Here is a 21920-nt window from a genome sequence, read left to right as displayed (position 1 = left end):
CTTTCTAGATACTCACTCCACTTTGCTTTAATTACTTCTTCACATACCTTGCACAATATACTAGTCAACGATACTGGTCTGTAATTTAACAGTTCCATTCTACTACCATTCTTATATATAGGCACAATGTCAGCTCTTTTCCACTCTTTCGGGACTATTCCTGTTCGTATGGAGGTTTCCACAATATCAAATATGGGGTTCAACAATTGATCCTTACATTCTTTAGCAACCTCCCAGATATGCCATCAGGCCCCATTGATTTATTAATATCCAAGTTACTTATAATTTTCCTTATATCTTCTTTAGTAACCATGATGTCCTGCATTTGCTTTATTTCCGTAGGCCTTCCTCCCGTAAAATGCTCCTCCTTTGTAAACACTTTGCAAAAGTTGTCGTCCAATATTTCAGCTATATCTCTAGCATCCTCATATACTCCTTCCCCATCTTTTACTTTTTCTATTGCCTCCCTTTTATTTAGTTTTCCATTTATGAATTTGTAAAACATTTTAGGGTCATTATCACAGTTTTCCACCACTCTCTGTTCATATTCCTTTTGTGCTGTTCTCCATACTTCAACATATCTATTCCTTGTTGTTTTGTAGACTTCTCTTGATAATACTTCACTGTTTTTCTTAAGTTTCTTCCATGCCTTTTCTTTGTTATTTTTTACTTCTTCACAATTTCTATTAAACCACTGTTTATTATTTAAAGTCCTCTTTCTGTGATATGGCACAAACTTCTTCACAGCAGAGTTACTGAGTCTTGGTCATCCTCTTTTAGAGATTTCGGTGAAACTTTTGCTGTTGCGTTAGACATATCAAAAGCTTTTGATAGAGTCTGGCATAAAGCTTTGATTTAAAAACTGCCCTCTTACGGCTTCTATCCTTCTCTCTGCAACTTTATCTCATGTTTCCTTTCCGACCGCTCTATTGCTGCTGTGGTAGACGGCTACTGTTCTTCTCCTAAACCTATTAATAGTGGTGTTCCTCAGGGTTCTGTCCTGTCACCCACTCTCTTTCTATTATTCATTAATGACCTTCTTAACCAAACTTCTTGCCCTATCCACTCCTACGCTGATGATACCACCCTACATCTTTCCACGTTCTTTCAGAGACGTCCAACCCTTCAGGAAATTAACAGATCACGCGGGGACGCCACAGAACGCCTGACTTCCAATCTTTCTAAAATTTCTGATAGGGGCAGAGAAAATCTAGTAGTTTTCAATGCCTCAAAACCTCAATTCCTCCATCTATCAACTCGACACAACCTTCCAGACAACTATCCCCTCTTCTTCAATGACAATCAACTGTCTCCCTCTTCCACAATGAATATCCTCGGTCTGTCCTTTGCTCATAATCTTAACTGGAAACTTCACATCTCATCTCTTGCTAAAACAGGTTCTATGAAATTAGGTGTTCTGAGGCGTCTCCGCCAGTTTTTCTCGCCCTTCCAACTGCTTACTCTGTATATGGGCCTTATCCGTCCCTGTATGGAGTACTCTTTGCATGTTTGGGGGGGTTCCAGTCACACAGCTTTGCTTGATAGGGTGGAATCGAAAGCTCTTCATCTCATCAACTCCCCTCCTCTGACTAACTGTCTTTAGTCTCTTTCTCACCGCCGAAATGTTGCATCCCTTTCTATATTTTATCGCTATTTTCATGGTAACTGTTCTACTGATCTTGCTAACTGCATGCCTCCCCTCCTCCTGCGGCCATGCTGCACAAGGCTTTCTTCTTCCTCTCATCCCTATTCTGTCCAACTCTCTAATGCAAGAGTTAACCAGTATGCTCAATCATTCATCCCTTTCATTGGTAAACTCTGGAACTCCCTCCCTGCATCTGTATTTCCGAATTCCTACAACTTGTCTTCTTTTAAGAGGGAGGTATCGAGGCATTTGCTCCCCTAATTCTGGCTGACGGTTTTGGCACTTTTTGTACTCTTTTGGAGAGCCAGCTCTCAAGTGGGCCTTTATCTAACTTCTTTTTTTTGCCCTTGGCTGGCCCTCTTCCCTACGTAAAAAAAAAATAAATAAAAATAAAATAAATAAAATAAATAATAAAATTATATATAAATCCATAAATTTATCGTATTTCAATTGCATATCCCTTCCTGGTATATCACAGACCAGTCAATTTCATTAAAGAACTCTCTTATATGGTTATATAAGTGTGTGTGTGTGTGTGTGTGTGTGTGTGTGTGTGTATTTACCTAGTTGTAGTTTTACAGGGCCTGGGCTTTATGCTCGTGTGGTCCCGTCTCCATATATGTGTGTGTGTGTGTGTGTGTGTGTTTTACTGTTTGATCTGCTGCAGTCTCTGACGAGACAGCCAGACGTTATCCTACGGAACGAGCTCAGAGCTCGTTATTTCTGATCTTCGGATAGGCCTGAGACCAGGCACACACCACACACTGGGACAACAAGGTCACAACTCCTCGATTTACATCACTGCTAGGTGAACAGGGGCTACACGTGAAAGGAGACACACCCAAATATCTCCATCCGGCCAGGAAATCGAACCCCGGTCCTCTGGCTTGTGTAGCCAGCACTCTAACCACTGAGCTACCAGAGAGAGAGAGAGAGAGAGAGAGATGATACCTACATGTTATTTGGTTGAAACTTGATATGAAAAGGGGAGAAAGAATACTCTCTCTCTCTCTCTCTCTCTCATTGGAAGTGTACAATTTATCTTCCAAGATGAGAGAGAGAAAGAAAGAGAGAGAGTGTGCGTGTTTGCGCGATGTCATCGCTCACCGAGCTGTTTCTGTTTAACGGATCACACAGCGGGCGGAGGAGGAATCCTTGATAAGGCAATAACTAAACTTTCAGAGGTCACATCGAGCTAGAAAGTACATCATTGTATTCAGAATAACAAAGAGAAAATAATTATTAGTATTCAAACAGTCTTCTGACAATTTCTAGGTTTACCATTTTTACCCGTCATGGGATATTGGAAAATAGTTTAATCACCGGAACATAAGGGTTAAGCAGGGGTTGCCTGTATATATATATATATATATATATATATATATATATATATATATATATATATATATATATATATATATATACATATATACAGGGTGTTCAGAAAGTCACTGTGCACTTCCATATTTATTAACATACATGTTTCAATATAGAATACAGGAGGTAAATATGAATGACAATTATAAATTATGTTGAAAGTGACCCCCCTTAGCATCAATACAGGCTTGGACCCTTCTTATTTTATTTCTAAACACCGCTATCAGTTGCTCGCTTGAAACAGACTGAATGAATGCTGTTATTGCTGCTTGCAAGTCATCCAGCGTGCGCGGATGATCTCGATACACTGCAGATTTTGCTACTCCCCATAGATAAAAGTCTGGTGGATTCAGATCTGGTGAACCCCACGTGGGAGCCACACGTCTTTCGAAATAATGTGGTCTCCAAAGAATTCCTTTAATAAATACATAGATCTGCCAGATGTGTGGGCAGTAGCACCATCCTGTTGAAACCATGAGTAATTGATTTCATCTGACCGATGAAGGCGTGAAGTATATCCAAACAATAGCGCTCGCTGTTTATTGTGTTCATAAAGAAAATAGGGCCAACAATTCTACGTCTGGAAATCGCAACCCAAACACCAACCTTCTTATCATGTAAGGGTGTTTCGTGGAAACTGTAAGGATTATCAGATGACCACAATCTTGAATTTTGTGAATTAATGTAACCTGAGAGATGGAACCATGCTTCGTCGGTGAAAAAGGTCACATCCAACACATCAGACGTATTCTCTTCGATAAATCGGTTAAACCATCTGCAATAGCGTAATCGTTTCTCATGATCAGTGGTTTTCAGTTCTTGTACTGCCATTATTTTGTATGGGAAGAGCTTTAATTCCCTTCTGACGGCCTTATGAGCAATTGCAAGACCAATATCATGCTGCTGAGCTAATTTTCGTAATGATTTTGATGGACTCTGCATTGTTGGCCCTATTTTCTTAATACGAACCTGTAAATGAAGTAGATAATAGAACATAATGCAATAATAAATGAAAAATAATAATACGAAAATGATATGAAAATGTGGAACCTTGTCTTTCGAGTGAGGCAATGTCCGACAGCGAAAGTGGCGGCAGAGGAGGAGGGCAAACGGCAGAAAACATTAACACTTAAAATTGTTATTATTAGCTGTTACAAGTATTTCCAATACCATAATTCTTCCTGCAGCCTACTCAGCGTGTGGAGAAAATGGCCCGCTCCCTCATCTCATGGCAACACACATGCACACGAACGCACACACATGCCAGGTGCCTTTATACTTTTATTAATAGAACATCTAAATGGCTTACTTGTTCAAGCAAGAGTCAAAACTTTACTTGTGAATTATATTCACAATGATAAAGCCTGTGAAACACGATTGCAAAATAAAATAAATACGAACTGCAGCAGTGACGCGTTCAGTTTCGGCGATCGGACAAGTGATTCCGTAATGTAAACAATACGTCGAAATACATGCTGTCGATCGCCATTTAAACAAGAAGAGATGGACTGTTTCACTGTGTATACGTATTTACCTATGGTGTTTTTAATTACATAGCTTTGAATTTGTGGTGAGTGGTGAAACAATAGTGTCTTGCAGACTCCTTGCTTCTGATGTTTTTGTGTTCAGTGGTCGGTTATATGGTGAACGTGTTCTTGTATGAGAAAGATTTTATTTTTCTTAGAAATTTCTTTCAAATATTAGGGTGCGTCTTCCAAGATGCAGCGTCTTGCAAGCCGTAAAATATGGTTTCTATTTATTTTTTTCAGTTTCTTAATGGCGAGAATTTAAAAATTTTCTGCACGCAAGAATTTCGAGATTTGTTTTGTATCTTTCATAAGCTGAGTAATTTTTTTTATTATAAAGCGAAAAAATCTTCGCATATCATTACGCAAAATGAAATTTTCATATACAGAAGCTTTCATATCTAGAGGTACCACTGTGTGTGTGTGTGTGTGTGTGTGTGTGTGTGTGTGTGTGTGTATATATATATATATATATATATATATATATATATATATATATATATATATATATATATATATATATATATACACACACACACACACACACACACACAAACACAGAGGTCCTCTTTTAGTGTGCTTCTCTGTTAACGCGTTTCCAGCTTTGTGCACATCCTCACTTTGTTTCTACCATTGATACAATACGCAAAAATTCTGACTTTATGCGCACTTGGCAAAAGAAAGTTTCATTTGAAAACAAAATATATTTGTAGAAAAATTATTTATTTCTGCCAAGGACCAATAAAGTAAATCAAAATAAATAAAAAAAATGCTATTCTAACAACACAAATAATAATTAAATGTCAAAATATATATATTAAATATTACATAATAAAGAACCAACGAGACAGTTCGACACTATATTTTATGTTTTGGTCCAGCCACGTTGTTCCAGCTTGCATGTGTTGCGGTTACATATTTCATGTTTGCCAAGCATTATGATTTTTTTTTACCTTTGTAGGTTGGTGATACATAATATTTGTGATCTTTCTAGGTTTGTGAATATGGCTCCTTCCAAAAATACAAAAGAGAAGGGTGTTACAGCTATAATGAACGACAACAAACTTATCAAGAAACATCAAATATTTTTGCTTCAAGAGAAACTAGACATCATAGCCAAGGTTGAGGCAGGTGAGAAGCTCTGTGATGGAAGCAGATTTTACTCTGATAATGAATCCACAGTGCGTAACATGGTGAAATGTAAAGATGCCATAAAGAACGCAGTGCAGCAGGCATTGCCTCATGCTAGGGATAATATTGTGAAGGTAGGTCACGTACCCCCAACTTAACCTGCAAGGTCACTGTCCAGCCACTATATGTAAGAAAGAGGTTTGTTTTATGTGGAATAATAATGTTTTATGTTTCAGGAATGATTGCTTTGGGGGTAGCTATAGGGGGTCTGGGGGATCAGTCTTGGTAGGTCCCAGTCCCAATTTTTTTTTATAACATAGGGTTTTATTATTCGATTATTGTTTTCAATATATGCGCATATTTTCTCGGTTCTTTTCCTGCACATTAAGGGAGGACCCCGGTGCATATATATGCATATATATATATATATATATATATATATATATATATATATATATATATATATATATATATATATATATATATATATATATATATATATACAATGGTACCTCGAGATATGCACATAGTGCATATACGTATAAAGGGTGTAACACGACTTTCTGTAAATATTGAAAGAGGTGAGAGAACATGCATTTCTAAGCAGAAAATGTTAAACACACATATGCATTTTAAGGTTTTGTTTAATCATAAGATGATTTTAAAATTTGTGAGAGGTGCACAATAGTCCATTGTGTTTTTTATGAGGTGACGACAACCGTTGGTGGCTTGCTGCAGCAGCCGGAGATGCCACTTGGCTAAATACAAATGTTTTAATGTTATGTTTTGCAATCTGTAGAATGTTTCAGTATCTTACACTTTAAGACAGATTGTATTAACAAGTAAGCAATTTATTGATAAACATTACACGATAACATTATTGCGGTGATTAAAAGTAAGTACTCATGTACGTACTACGGGTACAGTACCTATCACTAGGTGAGAAAAAAGGCGGAAGGATGGGGGAGTGGTGAGCGACTGATTTGTTAATACAATCTGTCTTAGTATAAGATGTTGTATTAACAAGTATAATTTCAAACCATCTTACGGGTAAAAAAAAAAAAAAAAAAAAAAAAGTTATGGTAAATCTGATGAAAATTAGAAACTGAAAAGAAATATCAATTTTAAGCGTCTCGTAAAGTTAAGCGTTAATTGATGAAATTTAGAAACCGAAAAAAAAAATTAAGTGTTTCATAAAGTTAAGTGTTAATGTTTCCTGCCATTTTCTATATTTTCTGCCGTTTGCCCTCCTCCTCTGCTGCCACTTTCGCTTTCAGACATCGCCTCACTCGAAAGGTACGGTTCTACATTTTCGTATTATTATTTTTAACTTATTATTGCATTATGTTCTATTATCTACTTCATTTACAGGTATTAACGGTTAGGTTAGGTATATTGAATGATTTAAATGTATTTGACACTTATTTCATTCTGGTTTTACCCTTATTATAAAATTTAATGTGGTGTATTTCGTAGGACTTGGAATGAATAGGCGATTTACATGTAAAATGTGATTCATTATACAAAAAAATCATGACACGAAAGCCACTCCGGAACGAATGAATTTCGTATCTAGAGGTACCACTGTGTGTGTATATATATATATATATATATATATATATATATATATATATATATATATATATATATATATATATATATATATATATATATTAGTAAGTCCTCCTTATACAGTACTTCGTTATCCGGTAAATTCACAACTATGGTGTTTGGTAATTACTTCGCTCGATTCTAGTTACGGTAAGAAAAATTCAGATACTGTATCTGCCCATGTTTTGTTTACACTGTACCATAGCACCACCACGCCGTGCCGCCACCACCCGCGTTTCCCACAGAACACAAGTGAAATCCTTACGGCGTGTTTTTTGTGAATATTATTAACACAACGCATAGTGACGCACCCTTAATGGCCCCAAAACATTCTGCAGACACTGCTTGAGTTGAAAAGGCAAAGCGAAAGAGGAGAAGTCTGACATTGGAGGTAAAATTAGATATTTTGAAGAGGAAAGAGCAGGGAGAGGGTACGTCTGCCATAAGTCGAAACTTGGGCCTAGCCCAGTTGACAGTCTGGACGGTGTTAAAGAATCGTGAGGCTATAGATAAAGCTGGGGAGAATGCAACAGATCTGCAAGGCAGAGCTTCGTCTGCCCACTCAGCAGAAGATGAGTAAGGGCTGAAATCCCTACTGTCCCTTAGCCTCGGGAGGGACATCATCTGATAGAATACGTGGCGAGTGAAAGGTAAATAAAAACATTTTATGTTTATTTCTTTTGTGCAGTACTTTACATTATTTTATATGACAATTTTCATGTCTGCAGGGGTGACTTTCGACGTGCTGGAACACATTCCCTATTATTACATGTTATTAGGGGTTCGGTATACGGTAATTTCTATTTGCGGTATATGTACTGTATAACGAGGTCTTACTGTATGTATATATATATATATATATATATATATATATATATATATATATATATATATATATATATATATATATATATATATATATATATATATATATATATATATATATATATATATATATATATATATATATATATATATATATATATATATATATATATATATAACAGTGTCGTTATCCTGGCAGGCCCAACAATGCATACTAGCACTTTACTTCAGAAAGACTGCAGGTCCAACCAGCTAGGGACCACAAATCACCATGAGTGTAACCCAGTGACCCCAACAGGTAAGCAGTCGCCACTCTCCACCTAGTTATCAGTTTTGTAAATTGTAGATGAGCCAAACAAGTTACAATGGTATCTAGCATGCCTTTTTTGGCTTGTTTATCATATCATATGTGTATTTGTCAGCACGGCCACTCGGGAACTATGGATTCGTGAGGGAAAAAAGAAAGCTGCCGTAAAATCTGCCCCAATAAAAAGGTTAGGTTAGTCAAGTTCGTTAAAGAGCGAAATCTGTTATTGCGAGATCAATTATCAAGATACAGGCAACCCTGGTTAATGAAGGGGTTACGTTCTTAAAAAAACCCTTTGTTAAGCGAATTTTCGTGAAGCCAACCAATTATAACAAGTTTGACCCCTGATTGAACTTCCATTGAGAGTAAAAAAAGTGAGATTGCATCATAGTACAGTGAAAGGTTTAATGAAAGTAAAAATTCTGATGTTAAACATTTAAGCAGTTTAATTTAAGACTAAGTCATTATATTTACATCAATGTATGTATGTAAGTAACTTTATAATGTTAATGATTTTAAATTTATGAAGGGAGGGAGAGTGGAGCAGGAAAGACGCTAGCTGGCAACCTGTGGAATGTAAAGAAAGGGCGCATCATTATACCGCATACAAAAATTGTGTACCACATTTCCACAAGGCTTTCCATTTTTATCAATTGAAGAGTCACGAGTTCAAATGATTCTTTTAGCTTGCAAGGAAGATATGATCTCATCAGCCTTCTTAATAGAGTCTGCTGACTTGAAAATGGTAGACAGTAGATGGAGTCAAGCCATGGTGGGAAGCAATGCTATTAGTTTTCTCGCCTCTCTCGTGTCTGTGAATAATATCCAGCTTCACTTCGAGAGTAAGAGACTTCCTGGTCTTCTTAGCAACGCTAGGCGACATTGCAGGGCGTTTTGGTGGCATGTAGAGCGAGGGAAGACGAGCTGCTGCTGACGCTGTTATTGTTTTGAATTAGAGGAGTGAGTGGTGCGCGTTTTGTCCATGAGAGGCGCTGGTGTATTCAAAAGCCTGTCGGCATGCATGATATGGCGGGGCTTTCAAACATAGAAAAAAATTACCTAGATAAAATTTCATTAAAGTGAGTTTGGTGTTTGTTAAACGAGCAGATGGTAGTAAAAGGAAACCTTCGTTGTAGCGAAATATTTTTGTTTGAACCTTCGTTAAGTGGGTGTTGCCTGTGTATATATATATATATATATATATATATATATATATATATATATATATATATATATATATATATATAGACACACACACACACACACACACACACACACACACACACACACACACACACACACACACACACAAACACACACACACACAACTAGGTAAATACACACACATACTGCTGGTCAGAGCAGAAGGCGTGAAAGGGACAACAACTTCCACGTTGACAAAATTTCATTCATCCCTTCTTAACTCCTAAACATATGGTGGGATTCGCTGTATGTCACTATCTGACAACTCTGCAGCTGTAGTTGTCAAAGTAGATGATAGGTTTCCTTAGTCAACATTCATCTATGGTTCGTGTGATTGCATTTGAATTTTCTTTCATCCTCCCTCAAGGGCCCTTTTTGTGGATGCGTGAGCTTACCATTGTGCCCTGTTACTACCTATCATGGGACCTAGGAAACTAATTAGTAAGGCCCAAATCTCAGTCATTTGTGCCTCAGTGAGGGAGAATAAGTCAAATCAGGAAACTGCTGTGAACACTGGCAAAGGTCTCAGAATTGTTCAACGTTGGACCAAAATTTATCGTGAGGGAGGAAGAGACGCTTCACCACCACCTTACAAGCCTGAAGGGTGTAAGCGCAGTGTGAGCCAGAGAACTCTGAACATCATTCAAAGACAGCTTTAGGCCAACCCTTTCATACACAGCAAGGAACTTTAGGCTAGGAACCCTCTGTGCTGGATGGGGTGAGTGAAAGGAGTGTGCGGAGATATGTGAAAGGTGACATGGAGCAACGGACGCAGTTTCAAAACCTTGCTTCAGTCATGATTACCTTAACAGTAGGCAAGCAGTTTGTATCTCAGCACAAAGATTGGGACTTAGGTAAGCGTCGTAGGGTATGTTGGTCAGATGAGGCAAGCTTTCAGATTACAGACAACCAGAGAAACCGTGTGTACCGCAGACCCAGTAGTAACCGTCATGATCCACGCTACACAACACACACATTAGAATCCAGATTCTTTGATGGTGTGGGGTTATTTTTCTTACTATGGTCTTGAAAAATTAGTGTTTTTGCCTAAGAATGTTCGTATGAACCAAAATAACTACTTTGAGCTAATTCTAGATGAGTTAGATGAGTGTATGGAAAAGTGCAATGCTGATACCTTCATGCAAGATGGTGCACCGTGCCATACGGCAAAGTTAATTGTTGACTGGTTTGATTTCTGCAATGTCAGCCTTTTAAAACCTTGGCCCGCAAGTTCCCCAGACCTTAACCCTATAAAAATTCCCTGGGCGTACATAAAACTAAAGCTAAAGGAGAGAGATACCTCCTCCCTCCCACGCCTCCAAGCCGCTATTCAGGACATATGGGACAATATTGATGCTCAGTATCTCCACCACCTGGGTGATTCACTTCCCAGAAAACTCAAAAGGACAAGAAAGCACGAGGGCACCCTATCAATCACTAGTTTAGGTAAATACCATCACTAAAACATATTTTCTGTGTCATTAATCTCCTTCATAAGATGTCACAGGTACCGCGCCTTCTGCTCTGACCAGCAGTGTTTATATATATATATATATATATATATATATATATATATATATATATATATATATATATATATCAAAATAAATGGTCTTTACTAACCTTTGATAACCTTTGGACAACACATGGTAGCATGTCCTTCAGCTGAAGCCTCCGGCATACTGGGTTGTTTTCCTGCTCTTGTAGAAAGTTTGCTAACCTCTGGTCTCTCTTCTGTTGTTGCTTCAAGTTCTCTAGGGCAGTGATCTGCGACCGCACAAACTCTGCTGCTTGTTGTTGGAAATGATCACCCTGTTCACCATCAAACTGAAAAAAAAAAAAAAAAAAAAATAATAAAAAAAAAAAAAAAAAAAAAAAAAAAACTTGCTAATCCCTCCACTTCCACTGAAATCAGTCTCAGTATAAGCAACAATGTTCACCATCTTTAAAAAGACAGGAATAATGTGTTGCATGCATTCATGTAGTAGGTGAAGTGCACTCCAATTCAGTTCTCCTATTCCAAATGTTTAATATCTATGCCATTTCAAGATGTTATATATCAACCATCCAACTGTTTATGAATCTTTTATTCAGAGTAATAAAAAATAATTGGTTTCAGTTACATCCAATACATACTATGCCACACCCTATTTAGACATCAAATTTCATGTCAGCCTGCATATTCAGGCCAATATTTCATGTTTCAAATTCTCTTCAAGAATTTTTTCTCTATCTCTCTACTCCTATTCAAAAAATTAATGGCATGTTGTATCTAATTCTAAACGTATAATCTTTAAGGATTGTGATTCTAAAGACAGTGTATAAATGTTACACCAAAGTTTTTTTTTTTCTTAGCTTGTGAAGATACCAGGAGGTGAGAAAGGAAAGTTATCACTTTTTTTCATGAACTAAAGATTGACAAAAGACATAAATCTTGTAATCCCATGACAATGAACAAAAGGAGTGCAAACACTATTATGGTCAACTTAGTACTGATGATATATCAATATTTGTCTCTTGAGGAAGTTCACAAAAAACAAGTAAAAAAGTAGAATAAAACTGACAGTTTCCCATGTAATGAAATGAAGGACATGATATATGGGTGCGAGTAACTCTTGTTAAATTGAAGTGTGAAGAAAGAGAAACTACAATTAGATAACTAGGAATTCACTATGAACAAATTCATAAAAGGAAATAAGAATCTTAGGAATATCATGGTGGTAAAAATATCAGAATAGAGACAAAACAAAGATGAGAATGATTGGGGCAAACTGTAGGGAATATGAAAGGTTCCATAGCAACAAAGGTTAATCTGGACAAAAACATAAACATCAACTATCTACACACCAGGAGTAAATCCTGTGGCAGTGAGAGACTATTAATAGAGAATAGACCTAAAACAAAAGAGAAATATGGAAAACATAGGAGAAACAGACAAGACATTTTTCATGGATGGTGATGAAGGATTTAACAGCTAAGAACATATTCAAAAGATATTCAAATTATTAGATTTCTCTCCCACTGAATTGAACACACTTCATTCATCCTTTCCTAAAATATTTCCTTTCATACAATTATCTTATGATGGCTTGTTTATTGTAGGCCTCCTGGAAACTAATAATTGCAGAGAGTATTTGACAAATTCATCGTAGCACAGACCATGCTTATGAGAACATCTCCAACTCTGGATACGATAGGCTCCTCTTTTCTTCTATGCTTCATGGCTTGATTGAACTTTACATGGATGTCCAGGATCTCATCCAAGTTTGGGAAAAGTAAGTCCAACTGCTGTTTGGATAGTAGACCTGCTTCTGACATCGGTACTTGGAAAAGGTGTTTTAGCACCTTTAAAACCCGTACGTGCGTCCGTTCGGTGTGGAACAGTTCTGAAAGTGGTAAGAAATCTGTGAATTCTATAATACAGACTCCAGAGTAACAATTTATGTGCTGATAAAATGAGGAAATTACCACCTAAAGATGTTAAGCATATGGGCAACTGGGAATACATGAGCTGGAAGCATGTAATGTTTTTTTTTTATTTAAATTTTGTTTTTTATTAATTTATTTTCTTATGTTGTGGCCTATAGCGCATGTAGGTTTACTTGAAGAGTATTGGAAGTGCTGTTCATCTTGCGCCCATTACTCGTGCAGGCAATTTTATTTATAGTGGTACCCATATTAGGGCCTATATCACCACCCCAGCATATATTTGGTGTAACCACCTAGAACCTAGGTATCATGGTGACATGTAGGTAATTTTAAACCACTCAACAAGTGGCAAAGTATCAAGGTGGTACGTGGTGGGACTTGAACCTACGTGGATGTCTGTCTGATCCCACACTCACCACCTTATCCCTAATGTACATATGTATGATTGGTGGTATGATGACATTAATGCACAGGTTAGTATATTGAATGCTTGTTAGAGTGTGAGATGATGTATATAGTAAAAATAATAACAATAATAATAATGGTAATAATAATAACAATAATAATGGTAATAATAATAACAATAATAATAATAATAATAATAATACAATAAATCCTCATTATATGGTACATATGTGTTCCTGAAAACCTTACTGCAAATCGAAATTACCGTATACCGAACCCATTATAACATGTAATAATAGGGGATGTGTTCTAGCACGTCGAAAGTCACTCCTACGGACATGAATATGTATGAAAATAGTCATATAAAAAAATACAAAGTACTGTGCAAAAGAAATAAACAAAATGTTTTTATTTACCTTTCACTCACCACATATTCAATCAGATGATGTCCCTCCCGAGGCTAAGGGACAGTAGGGATTTCAACCCTTACTCATAATATCCACAAAAAACACGCCACAGGGATTTCACTTGCGTTCAGTGAGAAACGCTGGAAGAGACTGATTATTGTGGTGGCCGTGCAGCATGGTGGTGCTACGGCACGTGTAAACAAAACATGAGCGGATACCGTATCTGTGAATTTTTCTTACCATAAAATAGAATCAAGGGTAGAAATTACTAAAAACCGTAACTGTGAATTTAACGAGTAATGAAGTACTGTATAAGAAGGAATTACTGTAATAATAATAATAATAATAATAATAATAATAATGATCATAATCATAATAACTAATAATGAAATTATCATCATCATTACTATTACAATTTTTTTATTATTTTTATCATCTATAGTTTGTACATGTATATATAGGTAAATGATATAAGGGATAATAAATTCTTACAAGACACCCATATCAATTATGATGAGCTTTGATTTTCCATGAAGGAACTTGACATTATTATTATTATTATTATTATTATCATTACTATTATTATTATCATAATTATTAATTGCTATTATTATTATTTTCATTATTATTATCATTATTATTATTATTATTATTATTATTATTATTATTATATTATAAAAATCATTATTAGTATTACAATTCATATGATTTTTGTTATCATTTATTGCTTGTACACACAGGCAAGGAATAAGAAATCCTTACATGGCACCTATGTCAATTATGATTAACTTTGATTTTCCATGAAGAAACTTGACATGCTATTACCTAAACATGTGCTTGGGAAAAAATAATTAATGCACAAAAATTAGATCATCATTAACACTTAATTATTCAATTTTGGTCATAATATGATTAGATTGTGCATTTTTTTTATATAATGTTTGACATCTCAGCTATTTTGTTTTGTCCAGATATTTGTGTATAGAATCAATAAAAGAAAAAGTTGCATCTTCTACACATTAATTTGTAATAAAGGCAAATTGAAAACAGCATGACTAAATTTTAACCTGTTTTCACACGAAACAGAATATATTTTTGCATTTTTGTCTATGAAGCAGTTTTTTTTTTTTTTTCTTCAGAAATACCTTTAAAAAATACTACAGTGCCATAAACTCCACTTAAGCTGGAGCCAAATAAGCCAGATATTGAATGAGTCAGACACTTTTTATACCGGTTGCACCAGTAATTATATTTTGTCCTTAGGCTGAATTATCTTAAACCACTTTTACTGCATTTGGATCATTAGGACACATAAACTCAACTTATTTGACACTGTCCCCTAATTAATTACATTATACTTAGTGGATTGCCAACCGTGCTTCACCAGTATATTGTACATCTATTAGAGAAGAAATGCTTCTGAAAAATTGTTACATATTATAATTTAGTTATACTTTAGTTGTATTCATTACAGAACTTCTTATCCAAACTTCTTGCCCTATCCACTCCTACGCTGATGATACCACTCTACATCTTTCCATGGCCTTTCAGAGACGTCCAACCCTTCAAGAAGTCAACAGATCATGCAGGGACGCCACAGAATGCCTGGCTTCTGATCTTTCTAAGATTTATGATAGGGGCCGAGAAAACTTAGTAGTTTTCAATGCCTCAAAAACTCAATTCCTCCTTCTATCAACTTGATACAACCTTCCAGACAACTATCTCCTCTTCTCCAATGACACTCAACTGTCTCCCTCTTCCACACTAAATATTCTTGGTCTGTCCTTTACTCATAATCTTAACTGGAAACTTCACATCTCATCTCTTGCTAAAACAGCTTCTGTGAAGTTAGGAATTCTGCAGAGTCTCTGCCAGTTTTTCTCGTCCCTACAAATGCTAACTTTGTACAAGGGCCTTATCCGTCCTTGTATGGAGTAGTCTTCACATGTCTGGGAGGTTCCACTCATACAGCTTTATTAGATAGAGTGGAATCAAAAGCTTTTTGTCTCATCAACTCCCCTCCTCTGACTGACTGTCTTCAGTCTTTTTCTCAGTACTGAAATGTTGCATCTTTTTCTATCTTTTATCGCTATTTTCATGCTACCTGCTCTATTGATCTTGCTAACTGCATGCCTCCCCTCCTCCTGCAGCCTCACTACACAAGGCTTTCTTCTTCCTCTCATCCCTATTCTGTTCAACCCTTTAATACAAGAGTTAACCAGTCATTCATACTTTTCAATGGTAAACTCTGGATCTCCCTGCCTGCTTCTATATTTCCATCTTCCTACACTTAATTTCTTTTAAGAAAAAGGTGTCAAGACATTTGCCCCTGAATTTTGACTAATTCTTTTGATTCTTTTATAGAGACTACAATTCACTTGAGCCTTTTTTTCTAATATTATTTTTTTTTGCCCTTGGTAGTTCTCCCTCTTACATGAAAAAAAAAAAAAAAAAAATTGAAGGTAAGACTCTTGGTCAGAAATATGCCTCATGGAATGAGACATCTCTGAAACACAGCTCAGCTTTGCAGGAGGAAACTTTTTTTGTTGGCCATTCAATAAAACTTTCCAGTTTGCACAAATCACCTCCCTAAATAGAAATAATTCGTACCACTATTCTGATACCCCAAAAAATTTTATTCTGAATTATATTAAATGAGATAATGATGTGTGAAATTAAACAAACACATTATACAAAGTATTCTATTAATTAAAGAACAATAGTAAATGAATGTTATACGCATGACTGCCTTATCTTGGCAGTCTGTATTACATGTCTATATCACTCAAAAGTATTATAAAATTTTCACCTCCCTAAATAGAAATAATTCGTACCACTATTCTGATACCCCAAAAAATTTTATTCTGAATTATATTAAATGAGATAATGATGTGTGAAATTAAACAAACACATTATACAAAGTATTCTATTAATTAAAGAACAATAGTAAATGAATGTTATACGCATGACTGCCTTATCTTGGCAGTCTGTATTACATGTCTATATCACTCAAAAGTATTATAAAATTTTTATTTTCTTGTGTGAAATGAAAAAAAATTCATCCTATATTGTCTTACTATTAAAACAGTGAAAAAATTTAGCTAGAACGTAGTTGTAACTATTTCCTAACACTAACTCATTTCATGTTACACTAGGACGGGATAACTTAGCATGGCTCTGCCGTAGCCTATGTCATAGGTAGCCCTTAACATGAGGGATATTTCTTACCCTCAGTCTTACTTTCAAGATTCAAGATTTCAAGTTTTTTTAAGTAATATTTTCTGCTAATAGTACAATATGTTCCATAATACCCAAACCATATTTTTTGTCAAATATTATATATATGTTACAGTACTTACATTTCTTCCTATTAAGTACAACTAAACTACAATATGTAGGGAATCTATCTTTTTTATGTAAAAAATAAAATACAGTGGAACCTCAGTTTATGAACTTAATCTGTTCCTGAAGGCCATTCATAAACTGATATGTTTGTGAACCAAAACCATTTTCCCCATTAAAAGCAATGTAAAATATATTAATCTGTTCTTGGAACCCAGGTATGTGTCTGAAATAGCGACTCGGCATGCACCCTGTGGTCCCTGCAGCATGTATCCTCTATCAAATGCTTTTGTGCACCTCTAGGCTGGAATAAAATAAAGATTGTTGTTGCTACAGTAACAGCATCTAATTGACAGCAAGACAACATATGCTGATCCTCCTCATGCATCACTAGTTGTCCTGGAGGTGATGCACCTGTGTTTTGCTATGAACTGTGATGACAAATATAGCAGACCATACAAACATCTCATGGAATCTTGTGACTCCCGAGATTTGCCATACCAGCAAGGCATCTTGGAAATATATTTTTTTCTAGTGTTCGACATTTCATAAAGTCCTTATTTTGTGCTTTGCTTTGTGTGGATTGAACAGTACTATTATTTTCAAGAAGCTTTGTTGGTATGACTTTCTTTATTTTTACTAAAATACACTTCAGTTTCTTAACACCACTGTCACTAATACATTTTACTTTTTTGGAAGGAATAATGAGGGCCAATTTAATGGGAAAAAAGAAAAAGAAAAGGAGAGAAAAAAAAAAAACACCACAAGAAACACTGTTTAAAAAATTTGCTTTATTAATCAATTTGTTTGTGCACAGGTTAGTTTGTGAATCAAGGTTCCACTGTAAGAAATTTTGTGTAGCATGCTACACCCCCCCTCACAAATTAGCAAAAGCCCCTTCAAGCCATGTTGCTCTCAAACCACTATCACAGCAACAATGGTCCATAAATGCTATCACAGCAGTTGGTGAATAGCTATCACAGCAACCATGGGGCAATGGTTTCCTAGCGGGTGGACTTTGAGATAGGAGGTACCCCAAAAAGTATCCCCTTTAGCCCATAAATTCCCATGAAAAGCCCACATGGTATAAAAAAAAATAAAAAAAATTAAATAAATAATACCACGTAAGTGCATATTGTGTATACCCAATATTCTCATTCATTACCTTACCAATAGGTTCATGCTACATTTGAGGTTATGAAACATTGATATGAATCTTTAAAGTTACATTGGATTCCATAAAATGAAACATTTTATCTCACATGTGGCATTCCAGGCGAAAGAAAAGCAGTATGTTCATTAGCAGTGTTGCCAACATAACTCAGCAAAAAAATTCTCTCTTTAACAGTGCTTATACAGGAAGAAATAGTTACAGGAGGAGGCAGAAGACACCTGCTGAAACAATAATTACTCAAAGTGAGATCTAATAGCACTGGTTCAGGGGCTGGTGTGAACTTATAAAAGCCAGCTGTGACCACCTCACTAACGTTTCCCTTTGTCTCACACAACACAAGGGGGCAGTCACAGACTGCCCTCTAAAGACAACACTCTTCCTTCACACAAAACTACATGCACCTAGCTACACATACATTCTTCACTCAAGATTTAGAATTGCATAAAAAAAAAAAAAAATAAATAAATAAATAAATAATATATATATATATATATATATATATATATATATATATATATATATATATATATATATATATATATATATATATATATATATATATGACTCATACCAGCCAAGGGATCCCCTTTCCTTTGCACTTTTTAGGGCCTGGCACCTCAGTGGGCCTTTTTTTTTTTTTTTCCCATTTTTGTTACGCTTGGCCAGTTGTCCCTCTTACATAAAAAAAAAGTCCACCCCTTTGTATGGTATTATTCCACATCATACTATAAGGGTATATGAAATAGGATGAAAGCAAAGAGCAAGGAAAGACAGCATAGGAGGAAGTGGTTTAGTGATACACATTAAAATTATGTCACTTAATAGCTATAAATACTTACTTGGCACCAGCTAACTTTTCTTTCAAAGCCAAGAGAACACTCTTTCATGAAATGCACTTGGCAATGTATTATAATAATATAAATTAGGGAACGGTATCAAACAACCCATGCCAAAATGTCATATAACTGTCTCTTTTGAAAATATTTCAGAAAAACAATCCTATAATGGGTCTGAAAAAGATGATAGTACATGTACATTGTTATTACTATCATCCTAACCAGAGGAATAAGAGTGAAGATACCAACAAGTACAAACAATAAATAAAGTTTATAGATGGACACTGCTATGAGCAGACAAGTATATAAATAGCAAGGCATGCAAAGCAATAACAAATTTAGTTAAATGAAAAGAACTAGTATATAAATAGCAAGGCATGCAAAGCAGCAACATGCATTTAGAATGAAAAGAACTAATGGAATTTCTTGATTTATGTGTACTTAGAATATTCAATTTTGGAATAACACGATGTAAAAAATCTGGTAATTTTTTTCATATTACACAGATTATTTAGAATAACACAATATCAAGAAAATCAAGTTGCATGGCTGGTTTAGTTCCATGGTGGGAACCAGGTGTCACCAGGTGTTTCACATCAGTACCACCAACATGCTGTCCCTTCGTGCAATGGTTCAAGCTCATTGTTACTTTTTTTTTTTTTTTTTTTTTTTAATGATATGACTTTGAATTTTGACTGGTGATGTAGCTGCGGTGGTGAGTGGACGTGTTGTGTGTGCACTCCGTTTTTGGCTGTTGTTTTTATAATTAGCGAGTGGTGTTTGTGCTTGGTATCTGTGTGTGGTGCTTTTGAGTGTTAGTGAAGTGAAAGTGTGTACTGCAAGTGTTAGATTAGAGTGAAATAGTGGTTAGAATCAGTGTTTGTGAGTTAAAAGTATTTTGGTAGAGCGAGGAGACTAGGCTTGTAACCGTCAAGTTGACCTTGAAAGAGGATTAGTTGACCTCACTTAGGCCCCCACCACCGCGGTTCCCCACCCGCCGTCACCAAGTATTTTTATTTGTTTGTGAGTTAACAGATTGTAAATTAGTATGGCGGTAGCTACTGAGGTATATCAGAGTGTGATTGAGTGCGTGAAAGAGAGTGTTGAGGTGGGATTGGGAGAGTTTGTTGTGTGTGAGATGTGTGGGCATGACAGGAAGGTCGTTGACTTTTCTGAGTGTATGGTGTGTAGGCTCAAGAGCGAGAATTTAGTTCTTTCTCTTGAGCACCGAGAATTGCGAGAGGAAATGAGAAAGCTAAGTGAGGGGAAAAGTGCGAACGAAGTTCTCATCTTTGAGTTGAAGGAGGAGGTTAAGAGGCTTGGGGAGGCAGTGGAAAAAATTAGGCAGGAGATCAGTGTTAGGCCGAAGGTTGGACCTTCTGAGGGCGACAGGGTGGCTTGGCCCTCTGTCGGGAAGAGCAGAGTGGGGAAGAGGGAGCAGGCGAGCCAGACTGGGAAAGATAGTAGTCAGGATGGGCAGAGATGGCAGGTTGCGAGGGAAGGAAAGCGGAGGCAGTTAGGGAGGATAGGACTAAACCTGTTGAGTGTGAAAATAGGTTCGGTTTGTTGGAGGGGAGGGGAGAGTGAGAGTGGAGTGAATGAAGTGGTTGTGGTGAGTGAAAGGAGAAAGAAGGGGTAGAGGAGAGGAGGAGGAGGTTGTGCCTAGCACACCTCAGGTGTGTGTGGTGGGTGACTCTCAGGTTAGGTATTTAGATAGCACTTTCTGTGGGAAAGACAGGGATAGGAGGACGAACGTGTGTATGCCTGGTGCAGGTGTGAAGGCAGTGAGTGAGGAGGTGCAGAAGAGGGTTGGGGGATGGAGAGGAGGGTGTAGTAGTTTTGCACGTAGGTGGGAACGATGTCAGAGCAGGTGGGTCGGAGGAGTTAGTGGCAAGATTTCGGGAAATGTTAGGCAAGATAAGGGAGAGTGGTAGGAGGTGTGTAGTGTCAGGAATCTTGCCTCGTGTGTATGTTAGCAGGAATGGTTGTCTAGAGCCATTGGTGTGAATGATCGGGTAAAAGGGATGTGTAAGGATGTGGGTGTCAGCTTTGTGGATGTATGGGATAGGTTCTATGGGCGAAGGGATTTGTATGCTAGGGATGGTGTGCATCTGAGTAGGAAGGGTGTGGATGTGCTGAGTGGATGTCTGGAGGGGAGTTGGGATGGAGTGTAGGGGTGAGGTAGCAAATGCATTCCAGAAGAAAGATGCTAGACATAAATTAGATAGGATAAACAGAGATAGTGAAAAGATTAGGAAAGATTTCCAGGTGCAAATAGGAGAGAATAAGATTAGGATTCCAAATAAGGAGACAGCATCTAGGAAGGTAGCAGGACTTAAATGTTTTTATGTAAATGCCAGGAGTCTTAGGAACAAGAAGGACGAGTTATCTAGTTATATAGTTGAGGAGGACTTAGATGTTGTATGTGTCACAGAGGCATGGGTAAATGAGGAAAAGTTTAGGAAAATAGGAAAGAATATGAAGTAGATGGATACATTATGTATTTACACCAGAGAATTGGTAGGATAGGTGGAGGAGTAGTTATTTATGTAAAAATCCTTCATTTCCAGTCAGGTTAATGGTATTAAGGTAGATAACAGAGTAGAGTCCTTATGGCTGGATGTTAGAGTAAACAAAAGTAAGGTTATTAGAGTAGGAGCTTTTATAGACCACCTAACCAGTCAGCAGATGTAGACAACCTT

General features: G+C 36.5%; 1 protein-coding gene across 1 annotated transcript in view; it reads right to left on the bottom strand.

Annotated features, from left to right (window-relative positions):
- LOC123506796 (rho guanine nucleotide exchange factor 11-like) overlaps positions 1 to 21920 on the bottom strand; it is a gene marked incomplete in the record, with an annotated part of 643649 nt that overhangs the window by 114034 nt on the left and 507695 nt on the right. Inside the window, 2 exon segments of the mRNA XM_045259143.1 lie at positions 11249 to 11452; positions 12785 to 13011. Coding sequence (XP_045115078.1) covers positions 11249 to 11452; positions 12785 to 13011 — 431 coding nt within the window.

Source organism: Portunus trituberculatus, chromosome 20 (assembly GCF_017591435.1).
Source record: "Portunus trituberculatus isolate SZX2019 chromosome 20, ASM1759143v1, whole genome shotgun sequence".
NCBI lineage: Eukaryota > Metazoa > Arthropoda > Malacostraca > Decapoda > Portunidae > Portunus > Portunus trituberculatus.
Note: the sequence above shows the minus strand (reverse complement) of the source record. Positions and strands in the feature narration are given on the sequence as shown.